Raw genomic sequence first — 21,026 nt, forward strand, 5'->3', positions numbered from 1 at the left:
TGTCTCCCAAAGAAACCATAAAGTCCTAGAGGTCAGGAACCATATCTTACAAAATCACAGAATTACAAAAGTAATAGTTTGTAAAATTACTCTTATTTTTTTTTAAGCAGCTGAATTCTTTTCAAAAGACACCTTATTTGTAATTCCAAATCCTTTACCTGAAAACAACTGAGCTAAGGAAAAAAAAAAAAAAAACTCACACCTGATCAGGTGACATTCATTTGGTGAACTGGTTGCAGGGACAAAATGAGAATCCATGTTGGCTTATTCTGATTAGTTGTTGTTTTCTTGCGGAAAACCTGGGTCTTTTTTGTTTCTGCCTAGTATCTCTCTTTGTCTTGGCTCTGGTGCAGATCAAATCTAGATCAACTGCCTTAATTCTGGAACTCAGCCAGAAGAGCTTATGAGAGATAGGGTGGTGGTAGGACCTGACCAGCAGATTACTTACCAGGTGCTCAAAAGGTGAAAACAGCACCTGCAATGATCTGTTTGCATTCCCCCTAATATTCATATATTGAAACCCTAACCCCTGAATCACTTGTATTAGGAGGCAAGGATTTGGGGAGATAATTAGGTCATTAATCTCCCTCTAAAAAAGTCCCCAGAGAGATTCCTCATCCCTTCCACCATGTGAAGACACAGATGCCATCTATGAAGAATAGGCCCTCAGGAGACGTTGAATCTGCTGGCACTTTGATCTCGAACTTCCCAGCCACCAGAACTGTGAGCCACAATTTAGGTTGTTTATAAACCACTCAGTTATGACATTCTGTTATAGCAACGTGAATGGACTAAGACAACATCGTAATTGCAAGCATCCTTCAATTGTCATATTGGCCATTCGAATCCTCCAGGAACTTGATAAAGCACAGCCATTGCTTTTAATCTCCTTAGCTCAGACCCATAATCTATGTCACTGAACATGAAAGCCATTAGCACTATCAAGTCATAAACACTTATTATATTTTTAATTTAGTGGGATAACACTTTGGAGACTTTGAGAGAAAAAAACTCAATGTCACCTTAACCCAGTATTTTCCTGGTTTTTAATACTGTATCAAATTTATGATATTTGATAATAAAACATAATGCGTGTTTTATTCCATAGAAAACTTTGAAAATACATAAACATGTAAATAAAAGGTGTCAGGTATGAACATTTACTCAGTTGCCCTCTGCTACCTGTTAATTTGGGGTAGGGAACTCCCTGTTCTGTTTATATTTGTCTGTATATGTGTTTGTGTATGTGTATCTTTCCGTAATTTTTATTGATTATTTTAATTGGAAAATAAAATATATACTGGCTTAAATCTTATCATGCTATATAGTGAGAATTTTCCATTGACATTGAATAGTCATTGTTTTAAATAGTCATTATTTATTTAACTGACTATTCAATAACATTATTTTAATATGCATTTTATTCCACTATATGGATAAGCTATAATTTATTAAAAATCTGTACTAGTGCATATTTAGACTGCTTACAGTTATTTTTTTTTACAAATAATAAATAAGTGGTGACAATGCAAAGAAAATCTTCTGATGTAAATAATTGTGACTGTTTCCTTGGGATAAATTTCTATAAGTACTTCTAAGGCTTTTTTATACACTGTCTAATTAACCTCAAGAAAGCTAGTATGCTTTATATTTCCATCAGCAGTGTATAAAAGCACCTATTGCCTGAACCATCTCTTGAAATGCATGATCGACATCTATGTAAATATGTCAATATATCCACATACTGATAGGCACAAACAGAGTTAGTGTAATTGGTATTTCTTTAATTGTCATTTTATTTTGCTTTTTATTTATTTTTTATTTATTTATTTATTATTTATTTTGGGGGGTACCAGGGACTGAACCCAGAGGGGCTTAGCCACTGAGCCACATTCCCATGCCTTTTAATGTTTTAAGACAGGGTCTCAACAAGTTGCTTAGGGCCTCGATAAGTTGCTAAGGCTGGCTTTGAACTCATGATTCTCCTGCCTCAACCTCCCAAGCCACTGGAATTACAGGCATGAGCCACTGAGCCCAACTTAATTAGCATTTCTTTTCAATACTCCTAAGCTTGAAAAATATTTTTAAATCTTTGGATATACTCTAATACACACTGTCAATTGCCCATACAACTATACACACACTACACACACACACACACTCTCTCTCTCTCTCTCTCTCTCTCTCTCTCTCTCTTCTTTTCCTCCTTCTCTTTCTCTTCTTTCTCCTCTTTCTTCTTGATATATCTTGATTCAAGGTAAATATAATTATCTCTCCAACTTATATTTTATGAATAGATATGCAAAATTATTATTATTATTATTATTATTATTATTATTATTGCCAGAGACATGGAAAGAAATGTACTGGGATGTGTCTTGAGATAGTTATCCTTGGTCTTAAAAAGGGATTATAAAAAGAGAATTCTCTTTTCTCTTATGAATTTGGGACATGGTTAAGCACAGATTTAAGGTTAAGAGTTGTTTTCACAATTGTGAGACCTTGAAGAGAGCAAGGTCAATTTCCAAACTATCATGCTGAAAATAAGAAAGTAAAATGTTGGAAAGAAACTACATCATTAAAAATGTCATGGAACAGATGAATTAACTGATTCTGGAAAAACTACCCCTCTGTAGTCTGTCTATCATGAGAACAAATTTTTCATTCAAGTTAGTTTAATCATTAATTGTTGTTGTTCTGTTTTTTTTAATTCTTGAAGCTGAAACCACCTGAATTAACCTGAATTAATTAATTATACACACTGTGTCACTATGTCCTTTAACAACTCTCTGAGGTGGATACTGACAAAGAAGCAGAGAATTTAAAAATTGTTTTTCAATTCATAGAGTTAATAAGTGGTAGAGTTAAAAGTTGCAGCCAGTAGAATTTATACAATAAAATTTTTTTTAAAAATGGAGATTTAATTCTGACCCAAGAATAGGTAGAATAAATTCTCAATTGTCTTAGAAATAGAAAACAAAATCCTAGGACACATCACTATAATTTAGAATAGTCTGGAAATAACTATACATGTGTGCATGTACCCTAACTTTAAGGTAGAAGTGAAAAATACAGAATAGGATCCTAAGATGTTAAAGAGCAAACTCCACTTATTACATGGCCCAAATGTGGATATGGTTGGGCTGCAAATTCACCTTTACAATTTTTTGCTAAATCATTCTTAATCACTCCTACCTGACGTGAAAGCTTAATTGTCATTCTGAATGCACAACTCCAATAAGAGAATGTACAAAAACATTCAAAACATTAACAAGTCTTTCTTGATGAATTTGGGTCAAGGACAACAGAGTATTTAAATAGGTTTGTGCACAAACACCTGGGAGCAAACTCTAACATTTTTCCTGGTTGTTCTACAGCAGATGTAATTCTGATCCTTTATAATATGTATTAGAATAAAAAGGAATCTCCACCTACACCCAAAAAAGAAGCCAAACACAGGACACTTTCTTTAGATTTATTTCTGTCATGAAATTTCAAGGTAAACACCCTATGATATCCTAAGATATATTTACTGTTTTAATAAACCTCAGCATTATTTTAAATATTGCTCTCTCTAGTACTACATATAAAAAATTTAAATTAATCTGAAAAACTAAACTTTCTATGAATTGTCTTCTTCAATCCCTCTTGGGGGGGGGGTCCTCTTAACTTTATTTTCTCCCTTTTTTGACTGATTATATTCACTGTGTGCTGAATAGATCAGCCCAGTCACAAAGCTGTTTGTACAACTAAGGTAATTTTTTTTATTTTTTGCATACATCAGCCTTCCCCTCCTTTCACTTCCCTCTACCTAATCTAAGGTAATGCTATTCTTTTTTTTTTTTTTGCATTACAATTCTTAATACACATATATATATCATAAACAAATACTGAATGTTTTCTCTGATATAAGGAGGTTGACTCATAGTGGGGCTGGGAGGGAGAGGATGGGAGGGGAATAGATGAATTCTAGATAGGGAAGAGGGGTGGGAGGGAAAGGGAGGGGGCAGGGGTTAGCAAAGATGGTGGAATGTGATGAACATCATTATACAAAGTACATGTAGGAAGACTTGAATAGGGTGTCAACTAAGGAACTTTCTGCAATTTCTTCAGTTCAACTTGATGACTGATTCTGGGCTCCTATTCATCTGTGAAGATGACTTGGTCAATTTTTGCACTCTTCATCTCTATCAGATTGTGTCATGGCTCTGGAGGATTCCAAGTAGTCAAGGCATTGGCAGAGAAGGAGTGGCCTGACCCTGGCCCAGGGAGCATGCAGACCACCAAGAAAAGCCCCTTTCATCTTAAGTGCTCCTCCATGCACTGCCTCAGCCTAGCCCAGGTTGGAGATTCAGCATCTCCCACCAGCAGAGACTTCCACAGCTTACACATTCCAGAGTGCACCTCCGGATGCAGGGCTTTTCCTCCAAGAAACATCCAAGTCTCAGCTTTCATTATCTCCCAGCTCCATGTCTCCCACTACCAGTTTAAGATTCTTCTTTTCTAGTCCTCAATATAGCAGCCAATTTTTCTCTCATTACCTTTTTTTAAAAAAAAAATAAGCTGTAGTTGGACACAATACCTTTATTTTATTTATTGATTTTTTTTTTAACATGGTGCTGAGGATCAAAAACAGGGCCTCACATGTGCTAGGCCAGTGCTCTACCACTGAGCCACAACCCCAGCCCTCTCATTACTCTTTAAGATTTTCCCTATACTCCAACCCTCTCTGTTCCATGCTAAAGCAATGAGTCTCAAAATTGACTGCAAATTAGAATTACCTAGATGTTTGAGCAAAACTCCCATGGCTTGATGGCAATCCTAAACCAAAGGAAATTAAAATCTCCAAGGACAGGTTCCAGGCCTCACTTTGTTGTTTTAGTTAATCTCAAGTGATTATTCCCTGGGGTGAGGATTGACCATGCCTGCCTTAATGGATTAGGAGTTTGAATCCTGTTTTTGGTACAGTCACATTTCTTTTCTGGGGATAGAATAAGAAGGAGGTTAAACTACCTTCTTAAAAATAAAAATTAAAAAAAAAGAGTGAAATACCAACCAAACAAATCCAAATAAAGGAAAAAATATCTCATAACTATCATCAGACCTTCTACGTTGGTGCTAATACATCCAGATGTTGAAGGATGATATCTTCCATCAACTTTTCTTATTCAATATGTCAATAAATTTAATGTATCTGGCATCTTTAATAAACCTCAAAATGTAGTTCTGCATTCCATAAATCACTTGATACAGCATGTTTTAACTAAAGTAAAATAGTCTATAGGCCCATAACCTGCTTCATTATTATAATTATGTCACCTGCTCTGAGACTGAAAGCCAAGCAACTTGTCCCTTACTGCTAAGAGACTGCCAAAAAAAAAAAAAAAAAAGCAAGCACATGGTATGTGCTGAAAAGATAAGGATAATCAGTGGATAATTTATGACCTTGCTCTACCAAATGGGAAAATGTCCTATTTTAGCTCCATTTCATATGTCTGTGCTCAGTGAGAAAATATTCAGTATCTCATATTTGAAAATGCTTTGTTATTTCATCAACCCTGGGTCACTAGCATATTGCAGAGAACTCACCTAAAATTTCTTACAGCTAACTTTCACTCCCAAAGTATTTAAAAAGTTACCTAACCTCTTTTCATTAAAGGATGCTTAATTCAAGCCATTAAGTTAATAGGCTATTATTATCTAACTCTTTACACTTGCTCTATTTCAAACATACACTTCCTTCAAGGTTTCTTCAGTGCCAATATCAAGAAAATAAAAATCCTTTTAGCAAGCTAATAGAAATCACATGAGATATTTGTTATCTCACTTTTCGCCTTTTATGTCTTACCTTCATGGGAAGTTTTTGGCATAAAAATGAATGCTTAGCCATTACTGTCAAGCACCTGTCTTATTGCTGCATGCTTTTGTTGTAAATCACAAGTATCCTCCTTTAAAACTGTCGGTGTATCTAATGATAACATCTTATCAAACAGCCAAAAAAAAAATACCCAAGGAGTTTAACTGGGAATAAATGAAAGTCAGAGGCCAATAAATCAAGCAGGTTGACCGTCCAATAATCAAAAGACTGTGGGAAAAAGAAAAGCCACCCTCCCGACACACACAAAACCCCAATCAGGCCTTCTCCAGTTTCAGCATTCATAAAAGAGCAACTGAGGCATCTCTTAAAGGAGATAAGATGATGGAGACTCACGTACAAACTGCACAGCCAAAAACTTCCCCCAGTGTCAGAGGCAAATGTTTTAGATTTCACCCTTCAAAAGGCCAAGAGAAACTTTCACAAACAAAAAGTACAAGCTTCATATAAAATGCATGGTCATGTCAGGGAGCCCTGAGTCCCCAAGGCAATAATTAAATTATTGCACACTTTTAAGTTTCAGATAATTATTCTGAGTGCTAAACTCTGAGAGCTTTCTTATCCCATAGATATGAATTTTTCTTAATTTTAACCAAAAAAAAAATTGAATAAAAGCTAAAGTTTCTTTTCCATTCACTGCATTGCCTTTCTCTTCCAGCTTTATGTTCGGCACCTGCTGTCTCAGGTACAGTCTTCTGAAAATTGGCAATCGGCTGTTGTTGGCAGCTTAGAATTGGGAAAAACAGTTGTGGGACTCCTTTTTTAGAATTTTTTCAAGGATTAACCTCCACAGAGAGTTAAGCATCTGATACTTACTTAAACTCTGATACGACTTTGCAGGATTGATTTGACAAAGGAAGAGTATTTGATGATGAGTGAACATTTGAGTTTTCTCATTTGAAGATGATGTTTCATTAGCCATGAACCCCATGGGCATAGAGGTCATTTGTCCCTAATCTTGGGGCCTACATTGTCTAACACTCATGACAAACACAAATTGCATATTGAGTATGTGCATGAAGTAATCAATGCATAAATGAATGTATCAAACAAACATACAATAAACCACCAAAGCTGATATCTCTTATTTAACTTTAGGATCACCAATTTCTGGTTGAATGAAATTTTTCAGTATGACTACTGACTTCTAAAAATCGAGTGTCAAAGCTAAATGACATATATAACAGTAGCAGAAAAACAGATATGACATTGACATACTGGAAAACTAACAGTGAACCGCAACAGCAGGTATTAATTGATTTGGGACAGAAACTACAATAATCTTTGGAAATAAGGAAAGTCAATGATGGAAATTTCTTCCAGAAAATTGTCATCTGGAAATGAAATACCTAGGAAAAAATATATCTATTATATACCTAATTTGTCACATTGTAACCATGAATAACCATTTCAGAAAAGTTTTCTTTGCCAATAAAAAAATGGCAGAAATTAGAGTGGGGACAGGATATGTCTTGGAGAAGAGAACACATTTGGCCTAATAGGCTTATTTCCTGGACATTTGTTGTGGTTTAGAGATGAAGTGTTCCCCCAAATCTCATTTGTGAGACAATACAAGAAAGTTTAGAGGTGAAACAATTGGGTTATGAGAACATTAACCTAATCCATGTATTAATCCTCTGATAGGGATTAACTAGATGGTAACTATACGCAGGTAGGATGTGGCTGGAGAAGTTGGGTCACTGGGAGTATACCTTTGGGGTTTGTATTTTGTCCATGGTGAGGGGAGCTCTCTGCTTTCTGGTGCCATGACCTGAGCTGCTTTCCTCCAGCACACCCTTCTGCCATGGTGTTCTGCCTCACCTTAGGCCCAGAGCAACGGAGCCAGCTATCTACAGGTAGAAACCTATGAAACTGTGAGCTCCAAATTAATTTTTCCTCCTCTCAAATTTTTCTTGTTGGGTCTTTTAGTCATAGCAGAAAAAAAAAACTGATTCAAGTAACACCAAAGTTAATGTGAGGATTCCAGAGACTCAAGTATATTACATAAGTGTCTAATGGAGTTCCTTGAATTGGGTCTAAGAGGAAAAATGACGTCCTGGAAGAAAGCTCATCCTTTGCACTATTCTCTTCTATCCATACCCCCACTGTAAATTCTAACCCAATACAGACATTACCTGCCAACAAGCTCCAGTAAATTCCAATAACTTCTCTTGACTTTCAAGAATAAACAAACAGAAATTCCAAATACCCCATCTTTGCAATCAAGGATCTTTTTCTTACTGAATTTTGTTTATACTTCCATCATAGTACTTAATACACCATGCTTATTATTGTGATTATTTTTAATCTACGTTCCCTATCATATTGCCAAATTGATATTGACAGAAGATTGACCCGCAGCTTTGCACGTCAAAAGAACTTCCTTTCTTGAGGATCTGTGCAGTATCAGTCATGACATTCATTAGCACCACTCATCTACTACTTCTGGTGCTCCACCAAAACAGGTGGTACAGTTGCATTTCCTCATTCCTGTGTGGGTGGATGGGACTAGTGACCAGTCATGGAAATATGTGTCACTCCCTGGGCAGAACATGTAATGGCTGGTGGAGGACCCTCCAGGCTCTCTTTTCCCTGTCTTAGTGACTGGCAATGTTCACCATACTGACTAACCCATGAGACTGTATTCCATAGTAATCATAAACAGAACACCTCTGTTGATCAGTGGTAGATAAATAGCATAAGAAATAAAACTTTATTTTAAGTTACTCTTATTGAGGCTTATCTATTACTGTAAAATATCTTATGCTGGCTGATGTAAGCACCATGTTAAATATTTTCACATGCATCGTACCAGTGAAGTTCACAAGAACCTGTAGGTATGACATGAGAAATATTTTACAAACGAGTTTGTCAAAGGTCAATTAGGTTTATTCATTCTTTCACTCAACTAATATTAACTGAATACTGTTCTGTGCCAAGCAATGTCCTAAATATTCAAGATACAATAGGAAATAAAATGAAAATGGTCCCTGCTCAGAGTTTACATTCTAATAGGAAGGGACAAATAAAAAATCACTTATAAATTAAAAACAAAAACACTTTATATAGTGATAAGTAACATGGAGATAATTGAAATCAGGTGTTATGAGAGAAAAAATACTTATATTGATTGGCAAAGGCTTTTTGAGTTGATCATTTTTAGGCTGAGATCTAAATGACAAAAAAATCTCCTATTCTGATATCATGCTAAAAAGACATTAAATCAGGGGCAACAGTTCACACATAGGAACTAATGCAGAAACAAGCTTATTTAATGGAGAAGACAAGGGTCATGTCATAAATGGCAAGGAGGGAAATGATACAAGATGAAACTGGACAGGAAGAGAGAAGAATCACACAGGGTTATACAACAAAATAAGAGATACGGATTTGATTTTCTATCTAATGAAATATACATGAGTGTTTTAAGCATATTTGTATAACTTATGTTTTTAAAAATTTGCTCTGGTTGCTATGTGAAGAATGCATTACAGAGGAGCAAGCTTGGTGGCCACTGGAAAAGTCTACTAGGATGGTAATATAGGATGTGGAAAGACCAGGGACATTGTATGAAGGGTAGAGTTAATAAGACTGGTGAATTGCTTTAAAGTGAAAGGGTAATCAACTATCGCCCCTAGGGAGGAAATGGAACCAATATAACCCTGTTTTGTATCTTGAAAATCTGCACATATGGTACTTTGATTTGCTGAGATGGGAAAAATTGGAAGAGGAGGAGGTTTGCAGAAGTGGAAGGAAATTAAGGGTTTTGTCTTATACATGTTAAATATAAAATGCATTCTTAAACATCTATCTTTTGATGTCAAGTTGAATATATGATTCAGAAGCTCAGTATGAAGATGTTAACTGGAGATAGAAATTAGAAGTTACTGATATTGAGATGCAGTTAGAGTCGTAAAGTTGATGAAGGCATCGAAAAAAATTATATATATATATATAAATGAATGGGATGAGGGCAGAGCCCTAGGGCACCCTAAGCCTTTCAAAGGTCAGCCCAGAAAATAAGAAAAGTGGCATTACTTTATGATTAAAGAATGTAATTTTTATATGCCAATATCATTAGGACAGAAAGAAAGATGCAGAAGTTAGGAAAAGGTACCACATGACTGAAACCATGAGTTCAAGAAGTTCTTTATGTGTATAGGTGGCAGTTGGGCATTTGAATATGTTTAATTCAAGATAAGAAAGACTGGAATCTTTTAATACCCAAACCAATGTAAGTTGATACCTGCAGATACATAATTAAAAAATACTTTGCAACTACCAGGTATTTCACAAAGCCAGTAAAACTCACACAGAGACAGTGACTGTCCTTGGTATTACAGTTTAGTGCCAGCTACAGGGACAGAGTGAGAAGAGATAGGACACTGAAAATAAGCAAATGTTAATCAAAGTAACCTTGCCTGGTTCCCATGTCTTTTCCCTGACCATGAGATACCCCTGCCACCCTTTCTAATTTAATGCTTATCTTTCCCAAAGTACATGTTCTTAACATTAAAAAAAAAGTTCTCCTTGTGATGGAAAGAAAATTGTTTGATACTTTCTATTTTTAGCACTGATACCTTTAAGTACTTCAGTATTACCAAAGGCAACGGAGACTTCAATTCCAATTCCAAATAACATATCCATGCAACTGTACTCACACAAACAGGCAGAAATACTGGGAGTGGAAATAAATTATGCTGATAAAATTTCTGTTATTATTATATTTTTCTCAAAAAGGCAAGGGTGAAATAATGAAAGCAAATTATTTAAGGAAAACAATACTTTGTGCACCAGGAGCTAAATGCAACACAAATGTGGTGTACAGAAGGGATAAATTAGGGGGAAATGCTTCTTAATTCTCACCTGTACAAGAAAAGTCATCCACACGAATGTATCCTGGGACACAGTCACAGCGATACAACCCCGGCAGGTTGACACACACAGTATTGGCATGACAATAATGCATCTTAGCTGCACATTCATCAATATCTGATGGGGAAAAAAAAAGAAGTGATATCATGGTTAGTCAAATAATTGAACCAGAGTGTAATCATCTTACAATAAAGTTACAAAAGGTGAATGTCCAATGAAGTCAGGAGGAAAAGCAAGATGTATTAAACACAAAAACTTAAGTGCAAATTCAGCTGAGACATGAGATCCTGTCCTAAGCTGAAAGTATTTCTTAAAAAGACACATGGTGAGACAGAAGAGTTAAGAACCCCCGGAAGTATGAAGACAGAATCAATTATTAATTTCCCACCAAGGAGGATGCTCAATTTAAACGTCCAAACTCAAGGAGTTCTGTGCCCATGAAGTTGATACCAATTAATATTTATTGGGCATCCATGGTACATGTTACAGCTTTTATCAGAGAGATCAAGGGAATCCGGCTGTTCTCTGCTATGTGTCTTACTAAGACATGCTTTAATCCTTCTGTTACAAAATGATGCTGTAGCCAGTTTCTCTTGTGTTGTATTGTGGATATTACGGACAGCAGCTGTTGTCTCATGCAAATTAATGTCTTTCATCTCTTGACCTGGAGATCTCTCCCATGTGATAGAATAATGGGCTGATTCAACAAAATATATTATTCTTTTTGGAAGGGAGGTCAGATCATCTTCTGCTTTCTCATAAAAGATCATGGTGTGGATTAAAATAACCTCTACCCATAAGTACAGAGTTTGGCCTCTTCTATAGATTGGGTTTTTAAAAATTGATGTATGTTCATCTTACTCAAGCTGCTTATAGTTGATGGTGTAAGAGAGGTAGGGATTTGAGTGCAGCATGGGAATCCAAGATAGAAAATATAGTCTCTAGCTCTGGTTCTGATTGTTAGTGGCTAATGACTTGCATTTAACTATTCCAAGCCCCCAATACCTCATCACTTTGTCCTAAGAGTCAGTTCTGAACTTAATGCTTAAAATTCAGTGAGGCAGACAAAATGCTTTGTATCTTTAAAGGAATTACCTAATTTGATTCATATGCAGTTCAAGAACAAAGTACAAACACCCCTCCCCCCATTTTAAAGTGGAGACACAGAGGCACATGCCTGTAATCCCAGTGGCTAAGGAGGCTGAAAAAGGAGCATGGATTTCAAAACTAGACTCAACAACTTACCAAGGCCCTAAGCAACTCAGCAAGACCCTGTCTCTAGATAAAATATAAAAAAGGACTAGGGATGTGACTCAGTGGTTAAGTGCCCTTGGGTTCAATCCCCAGTAAAAATAAATAAATAAAAAGTCTAGACAACAGATTCAGAGAAGTTAAATCTCTGACAAAAAGTCATCCCATTTAAACATACTGGACCTGAAATTTGAACTCAGAAGTTGACCTCTTATTCATCAAGATTTATTTCATGACATCACCTTGAAAATGATAACTAGTTAAACACAGTGTTTCCATTAAGTTGATCACTGATATCCTAATGCCCTTAATGTGCAGAAGCCAAGAATAAATATGGCTACTCTGAGTCACTAGAAAACCCATTTTTCTACTTATTTTTAAAGAAAAGTAGGTTGATTTATTTCCTAATAAAACACCCTAGAATAACATCATATTCTTTTTTTGTGCTAAAGACCTGTCGGCCTATAAATAAAAGTTATTGCTGGGTAATTGAGGTCCAAGGAGAGGATCCACAGTTAACAAGATTCCCATAACCATATTATAAGAACAAAACACTAGAAATTAATGAAATAACTCAGGCAGTCACCAGCTTTCTGTGTGCCGGTCTCCATCTCAGAGTTGCTTCTTAGTAGAGTAATGTGCTTCCCTTTAAGATTCTAAAAGTGATGTTACTATTGTTGATTATAAGGTCTTTGGTATGATTAAAGGAGTGTGGAGGAATGAATTCATGAAAGTGACAACTTGAGAACACCAAGGGAAGACATGGAAAATGTTTGGTGGCATAGTGTTATTCATCAAATATTACCAGTTTTCCTACTTCTTCACACATAGTACCACTGTACTTCCCCATCCTCTTCTCATTTAAACCTGGCTGTATGTCTGATCATAAAATATGAATGAAAGTGCATCATTTCTAGGAGAAAAGATAGAGCCAGCTTATGGCTTAGCACAGGGTCTTGTTTCATGGAAGCACAGAGATGGAGACTCTTTCAGCCTGGGTCCCTGAATGAGAAGCAGGCCACCAGATAAGCATGATGACCATGCTGCATGACCTAGATGGATGTCCTGGTTGGTTTAAGCCACCAAGACTCCCTTGACTAGCACAGAGGACAACTGTGAAAAGAATCTCAAAGAAAAGGACTGTGAAGTTTGATCTTAAAACACAAACAGGGATTCACCAGGTAGATAATGAGGGTGGGCATTTGTTTTTGGGGGGATTGGCTAACTTCACTTAGCATTATCATCCTGTCCAATGCCATCCATTTACCTGCAAATGCCATGATTTTGTTCTTTTTTAATGCTGAGTAAAATGAATGTTTTCTCTGATATAAAGGGGGTGACTCATAATGGGGTAGGGAGGGAGATCACGGGAGGATTAGATTAATTCTAGATAGGGAAGAGGGGTGGGAGGGAAAGAGAGGGGGCAGGGGATTAGCAAGATGGTGGAATATGATGGTCATCATTATACAAAGTACATGTATGAAGACTTGAATTGGTTGTCAACATGCCTTATATACAGAGATATGAAAAATTGAGGTATATATGTGCATTAAGAATTGTAATGCAAAAAAAAAAACAAAGTACATGTATAATGGCATAAATTGGTGTGAACATACTTTACATACAAAGATCCAAAAAATTGTGCTCTATATGTGTAATAAGAATTGTAATGCATTCCTCTGTTGTCGTGTATTTTTAAAAAATAATAAAATCAATTAAAAAAAAAAGAGAGAGAGAGAGAATGAGGGTGGAAATCCAGATGTGATATTCTAGTGGCTGAAGTTTTGTCTCTGTTAAATTAGGAAAGGAAGAAAACTCCTGAATTTCAAAGAGCACTAATCAGCCACCTACAAATCCCTGACCTGGTGTGAGGAACACAATGACATCCTGCACCTCACAGCCTAGCCCGACCCTGAGTAAAACCTGTCATCATTGCACCAAGGATGGGAAATCTCTTAACAAGGGGATTCGACCTCCTCAAAGAGGTCAGAGAAGGGTTCTCTAAGGAAGCAGTGCTTCCTCTGAGACCTGAGATAGAAGTGAAACAGAAAAACAGGAAAGAAAAAAAACATTCCAGAGAAGAAAGCCTGAGAAGACTTAGTTACAAGAAGAAGCATCATCTACCTGAAATGAATCTGGAAAGGTAAGCTTAGGCCAGATCCCGCCAGGCCTTGTGGGCCATGGGAAGGAACTCAGACTTTAATCAAGGTAGTGACACCATCCAATTTCTGCTTTTAAAATATCACTATAGCTGTAGTGAAGAAAATTGATTGGAGCAGGGCAAGCTGAAGGCTAAATTACGTTGGTATTTTACTCACAGAGACACAGTCATGCTGAAGTCCAGCTCACTCTTCTGGGATGCCCAGCCATTCTTTAAGATGAGAAACTAGCCTGGACTTGCCTTAGAGGAAATTCAGTCTTCACCCTGGGCCACAGCTGACAACCAGGCTGCTCACTATAATGAATGTTTCCCTTTCATAGACCCTGGTCAACTCCTCCCAGAGGAATCTTCTGGCTCATTTCCCTTAGGCCACCCTGCAACTTCTGGGAGATCTCCACGTCATGTGGCTTTGAAGGAGTGACTTGACTTAATATTCTTATTTTAACCAAACAGTCCAAGCTATCTCTCTGTTTCAAATGTCTTTAATGCTTTGAATTAAAAATATTTCCAACAGACAAGGGGACGGTTAGAAAACTCCAGTCAGGATTTCTCACATTGATTTAATCCAATTCTTGCTCTTTACAAGTCCTCCAGGACCCCACGGCCATACATCCCTGCTGTTCTGCAGATATATCTTAAGAGTAGGCTTCTGTTCTCAGTTCATACTGTTTGTAATTTTGGCTCATGCAAGTCTTATAATTACTTAGTATAGAAAAACACAGCAACAACATAAATCCAAAAAGCTGAAAAATGTACCCCCAGAAAATTAAACTACTACAAACTTAACCTTTATTACTTACCCGTCCTGTAACCAACACATACATAAACTACCTTGAGATAAATGGTGGGGTGCGGGGAGTAGAGTGAGTTCATCCAGCTGAGTCTCTTGAGATGAAATGATGGAAGAAAGAATAGAATTCACAACTTCTATGACTTCGGGATTTGGATGGGGCATGGGAAGGTGACAAGCTTGCCGAATTAAAAATCATCTCCCCAACCTCAGGGAAAGACATAACCTAGCAGAGAGTTTCAATAGGACTCAAGAGTGCTTCAAAAGGAAATCTGATTATAAAGAGAATCAAAACAGAATTACCATCTTCAGAGAGCTGGGATATCCTGAGAAAACAATCTCAAGAAATAACACACAACTGAGATTTTTAGAATGAGCTGAGGACAAATTTTGCTTTTATATTCAAGGAAAAACAAAAGGCTCTGAAAGGTAATGAATAATTATAAAATAGAACAGAACAAAAATCATAACTCCCTATTGAAAGAATGAACCAACATTTAGAGAGTGAAAATGAGTACACCCAACACACTGAGGACTCTAACCACAGGCCTGCAGTGTGGTCTGGCCTTTGTCCGGGTGGTGCACTGCCTAAAGTAATCCTTTGAAGCAATGGTCTCTCCAAATGTGAGAGTCACCCCAAAGCAAGGAGGCCAAGCCTGAGGCTGAATCTCAGAGTGAATGTTGAACATATTCAAGCCAGGATCAAGTCGGAAGTCTGAATCAGCCTGGACAGCTTTTCTGGGAAGAACCATTTAAATGGCTATCTGTGGATGGATATAAAAAGCACCTCTTTGGGTACAGGGTGCTACTATGCTGAAAAAAAAAAAAATAAGGCTACATAGTACATGCCTCATAGGATAAAGCTGGAAATTCCCCTGGCACTTGGTAAACATTCTATGTCTTGTTTTTACATATCAAGACACCACATTAGGTACTCTACAGGGAGCACCCTGTCCTTCCACTTATTCTTGATTACTCTAGGAGGTAGGGATCCACATACCATTATGATTAAAGTAAAGCACAGGATTATTAGATCACTTTCCCAAGGCACAGAATCAGTCAGCATAACAGCCTGGATCTGGAGTCAAGTTGTTGGACTCCGAAGTTGGCATTATTTTCATGGTCTCAGTTTTAACACTTCGTAACATTTCAACACTATGACTGTGTTCGATTTCTCTGAGCTTCAGAGATGTGTGGAGACAGACAGCTCTCCAAAATCGGTGCCTACGTGCAATGACATTTGTTCTGGTTTTTACACTCTGTTAAAATGGCAACACTGCCCCGTGCATCCCTGCTTCCTTGGTTCTTTTAAATCAAATTCTAACATTTTCACACTTTAAGCTCCAGTGACCCAAGACCCCAAAACTGGTGGATGCCTTCTGCTTCCAGCTGGAACACACAGTTTGATACAGCCTCTACTTCCGTTGCTGAACACTACTGAGTACCTTCTATAGGATCAGAAATTAGTAACCAAGAGGCCTGGCTGTTTTATATTACTATCCAATATTGTTAAAGAAACATCCACAAACCTTATTGCAATATCTATCAGTTCAAGTATAATGGGACTTAAATTGTGATTCATTCATATAAATTGCTTGTCACCTTTGGAACATTAGAGCTCATCTTCTGGTGGTCTTTTGAGGTAATAAAAAGTACATGATTTATGTTCCCAGCTGGAGAAGCAGCTTTTTTTTTCATTTTCAAAAGGTAAACTTATGGACTTTAAAATGAAACTTGATGTGGCATAATGGTTTTCTACATACCACCAGCCTCCATCTGCATGTGAGTTGAAAACAAATGCAGACAAACTCCAGCCATCATTGTTATTGAATTAGAATGCAGGGTCTGGATGGTAAACAGAAGATTGAATTAGAGTCCAGGGTCTGGCCAGCAAATAGAAATAGATGCAAAACATGATCTTAATAACGTAAGCTATCCAGACTTATTTTGTAAGAATGTTCTAGAAATAGACCAGGAAGGGTTAGATCCAGGAAGAGAATGAATGAATGAATAAAGCCATGTCTCATTCCCTGTGTAAATTTTAAAAGGAAAACAGTGGGGAAAAGAAAACCAATATTTACCGATCCATGATTTAAATTAAGGATGGTGTGCATCTCATCTCATTTCTACCCACCACCATAGATTTTGACACCAGATACTACATACCGAGGATCTAGGATTTCACCCTAGGTCCATGCAACTCCAAGGAGAATATTTGTTCCACTTTGTTGGACCAAGAATATTGGTTTGACATTTAAGAGTCATGTTCCATTTTTGTTGCCTGTCACCTTCCTGTCCCCAGTGATGGGCATTGAACCCAGGTCATCATTCATGTTAGGCAAGTACTCTGCCACTAAGCCAGCTCCCTGTCCTTTCTTGCTTTTCCTATTAACTGTGGTACTAGGCAAGTCACTTTCCTTCTCTAGACCTTGGTGTTCCCCTCTATAACATGAGGGATTTGGACAAGAGACAGGTCCTAATGATCTTGACACATTCAGTATTTCTGTTTACTCATCATACAAGTTTACTTTTGGAACTGTTTCTCTTAGGTTACTCTCTCCTTGTGTGAGGAGCCTAAAAATGTTTCGGATGTCTTTCTCAAGACATGGGTCCTAGAAAATACTATTAGGGTGACCTGAGTCTTTATATTGTCTCTATGTCAAATGAATTGGCATCTCTCCAGAATACTAAGAGCAACTAGGACAAGCAAACTTATATCCACATAAAAGCACACAAGTTCTCAAGGGACTAGTAAGACAACCTACAAAACAATTTTACCAGGTTAGTCTTCTGACTTTGCAGAGATCAAGGACTATAACAACAGCAGTTGTGGCCAGTTGGTTGATGTATCAGAACTATGCCTATTTTGCATTTATCATACTGGATATTTTTTTTTAAGTTTGAACCTATGTGATGATCTCTAACTTGACCTTATAAAAATCCACTGAATTTTTAGGGTGATGAAATTGCTGTTTGCTACTATCTAAAATAATACATAAATCCCATTATGTATTTGTCCAAACTAATAGAATACCTAAAAGTAAGAATGAGCCCTGATGTAAACAAAGGACTTTAGGTGATTATGATGTGTCAAAATAGGCTCATTGGTTGTTACAAATGTGTCTCCTGGTGGGGGATGTTGATAATAAATAAAGCATGGGTCAGGGGAGGGGCATATGGGCAATCTCTGGGCCTTCAATTTTGTTGTGAACCTAGAATTTTCTGCTTAACTTTTAAAAAACCCCAGTGAGGCAGACAAAATGTGGATTGTCTTTTTCTTCAAATGCGAAAATACAGCCCAAGAGAAAAACTCTAACATGCCCAAAGGTACCTAGATAATCATTGCACTGGAAACAGAATCAAGATATTCTAATTTTGGAATTAGTGTTTATCCAATGTTTTATATTTTTCTATAATTATAATCTTCTTCCTAAATGAAGGGAAGAAAAGTCAAAGAGCTATAGATTCTAGGAATATAAACCAAATGCCTATGGAAGCCAATGAAATATATAGAGAGATATTCCATACATATATATGTCCCTTTCACAAAGAAATAAGGTCTTCCTTATAATAAATGGAAAATGACAACCTCAGTGATTGCAAATCAGTAAGCAAAGGGTGGACTGTGGAAAGCTGGAACTCCAATCCAATATTGCCAGAAAAGAGTAGCAAGAGGCATTGCTCATATACTACTTACTACACACCAGGCATGGTTTTAAGGAATTTATATGTGTTAACATATTTAATACAACTCTATAAGGAAAAGATTAGAATGACCTTTCACTTTACAGATGAGGAATTAGAGACACAGGAATGTACAATAAATTGTGCAAGCTCACATAGGAATTGGGCCTGGACTGCCAAGAAATGAACTCAGGCAGTTTGCTCCAGAGCCTGTGCTCTTCACCCATAGTATTACCTTTCATGAAATATGAGCTACCTCTCTCATCTTTCTAGGCAATCTGAAAATTCCAGAGTTAATTTTTTAAGTATTGAGTCTAGTGTTTCTCTAAACATTTCATGCTGGGTAAAACATATCTGCCTATTCAATTCCACCCAAAATATCTGTCTTAAGCATGCTGCCATGGAAGTTGTAGATGGACAGAGATGGATAGAGATAGGGATATAGATAGAGAGAATAGAAGAAATGATAAAGAGCAAGGGAGGGGGGAAACAGGAGGAAAGGCAGGGAAAAAACAAAGGGAAGGAAGGAGAAGATGATAAATAAGACAACTTAAGGAGATGCTTAGATAATTGCTATGGACTGAATTGTGTCCCCTTCCACGCTTTGAACGTGCCCCTGCCAGATTCACATGTTGAAGTCTTAAGATTTGGGGAGATGATTTGGGTTGAATGAGACCAAGAGGTTGGGTCCTCATGATATGAATTATTGCTTTTATAATTATTGCATCTTTATCTCTGGTTGTGAATAATCTTTATTAATAACTATTCTGTGCCAAGCATACAGAATTTGTTCTTGCTCTCTTTCATATGCACACACAGGAAAAAGGGGCTTTCTGCAAGCCAAGGAACAGAACCTACACAGAATCTGACTATGCTGCCACCTGAGTCTCAGACTTCCAAACTTCAGAACATTGAGAAAACAAAATTGTGTGTGTGTGTGTGTGTGTTTTACACCACTAAGTCTATGGTATTTTGTTATAAAAGCCTGCGCTGACTCATACCACAACCTTTATGTTTCTCAGTGCCCTAGGGCAGTAGACAAAATTTTATATCATCCTCTAAGATATGTGTCAAACATTAGCTCCCAGATGAAATATTTTCAGATTAAAGACTCCAATAACCGGGGCTGGGGATGTGGCTCAAGCGGTAGCGCGCTCGCCTGGCATGCGTGCAGCCCGGGTTCAATCCTCAGCACCACATACCAACAAAGATGTTGTGTCCGCCGAGAACTAAAAAATAAATATTAAAAAAAATTCTCTCTCTCTCTCTCTCTCTCTCTCTCTCTCTCTCTCTCTCTCTCTCTCTCTCTCTCTCTCCTCTCTCACTCTCTCTTAAAAAAAAAAAACTCCAATAACCTTTTGGTCATATCATGAACAATAAAGAAGGCATCTTAGATAGAGTTAAAAACACCATAATGTTTAAGTTAGATTGTTGAGTTGCTAATATTTTAAAGTATTGTCCATGCATAGTTATGTCAGATATTTGGAAATTCAGGCTAAGATTTTTTTTTTCCTGCTGAGCACAATTTAGAATCACTGTCATAAATAAAGACATTGTTTTGTGCCATCGGGAATCACAGCATACCAATTTCTAGCTCAAGTTGGGAAAGCATCATAAAATACTCCCCATCACTTTCCTCCCACCCTGGTACTTCTGACCTTCAGCAAATCCATAAGTGATGCTAAGAGTCTGTAAGGAAAGAAACACATGGTGTGAAGGGCAACCAGTACAGCCATGGCCTCAGGCTGTGTGTGTCTCAGCCTACCTAGATCCATCAGTGTGTGAACTCAGCTGTGGGTACCAACAAAACCAACACTTCCCAAGGGCTCGTGTTTCCTGATGCATTGTGAATCCATTGGAATAATCAAAGAACACCCTGGAAATGTAAAAGCTACAGGGATCTTCTACCTTCCCTACAATTGGGAAAGGAATTTCTTTTTTTTTTTTTTTTACACATTTAATTGACTTTTATTTTTTTATTTTTTATTTTTTTCTTTTTTTAAGTTTTATTGGTTGTTCACAACATTACAAAGCTCTTGACATATCATATTTCATACATTAGATTGAAGTGGGTTATGAACTCCCAATTTTACCCCAAATGCAGATTGCAGAATCACGTCGGTTACACATCCACAATTTTACATAATGCCCAATTAGTAATTGTTGTATTCTGCTACCTTTCCTATCCCCTAATATCCCCCCTCCCCTCCCCTCCCATCTTCTCTCTCTACCCCATCTACTGTAATTCATTTCTCTCCTTGTTTATTTTCCCATTCCCCTCACAACCTCTTATATGTAATTTTGTATAGCAATGAGGGTCTCCCTTCATTTCCATGCAATTTCCCTTTTCTCTCCCTTTCCCTCCCATCTCATGTCTCTGTTTAATGTTA

At 37.1% G+C, this 21,026-nt stretch overlaps 1 protein-coding gene across 4 annotated transcripts in view; it reads right to left on the bottom strand.

The window, feature by feature from the left end:
- The window catches only part of Nell1 (neural EGFL like 1), an 826,302-nt gene that overhangs the window by 406,859 nt on the left and 398,417 nt on the right, over window positions 1-21,026 (bottom strand). For all 4 annotated transcript variants that reach the window (XM_077797508.1, XM_077797507.1, XM_077797506.1 and 1 more), the window contains one exon: window positions 10,742-10,867. In XM_077797508.1, coding sequence (XP_077653634.1) covers window positions 10,742-10,867 — 126 coding nt within the window. The remainder of the gene's footprint in view (window positions 1-10,741; window positions 10,868-21,026) is intronic.

The sequence above is a fragment of the Urocitellus parryii genome, chromosome 4 (assembly GCF_045843805.1).
Source record: "Urocitellus parryii isolate mUroPar1 chromosome 4, mUroPar1.hap1, whole genome shotgun sequence".
NCBI classification, from domain to species: Eukaryota; Metazoa; Chordata; class Mammalia; order Rodentia; family Sciuridae; genus Urocitellus; species Urocitellus parryii.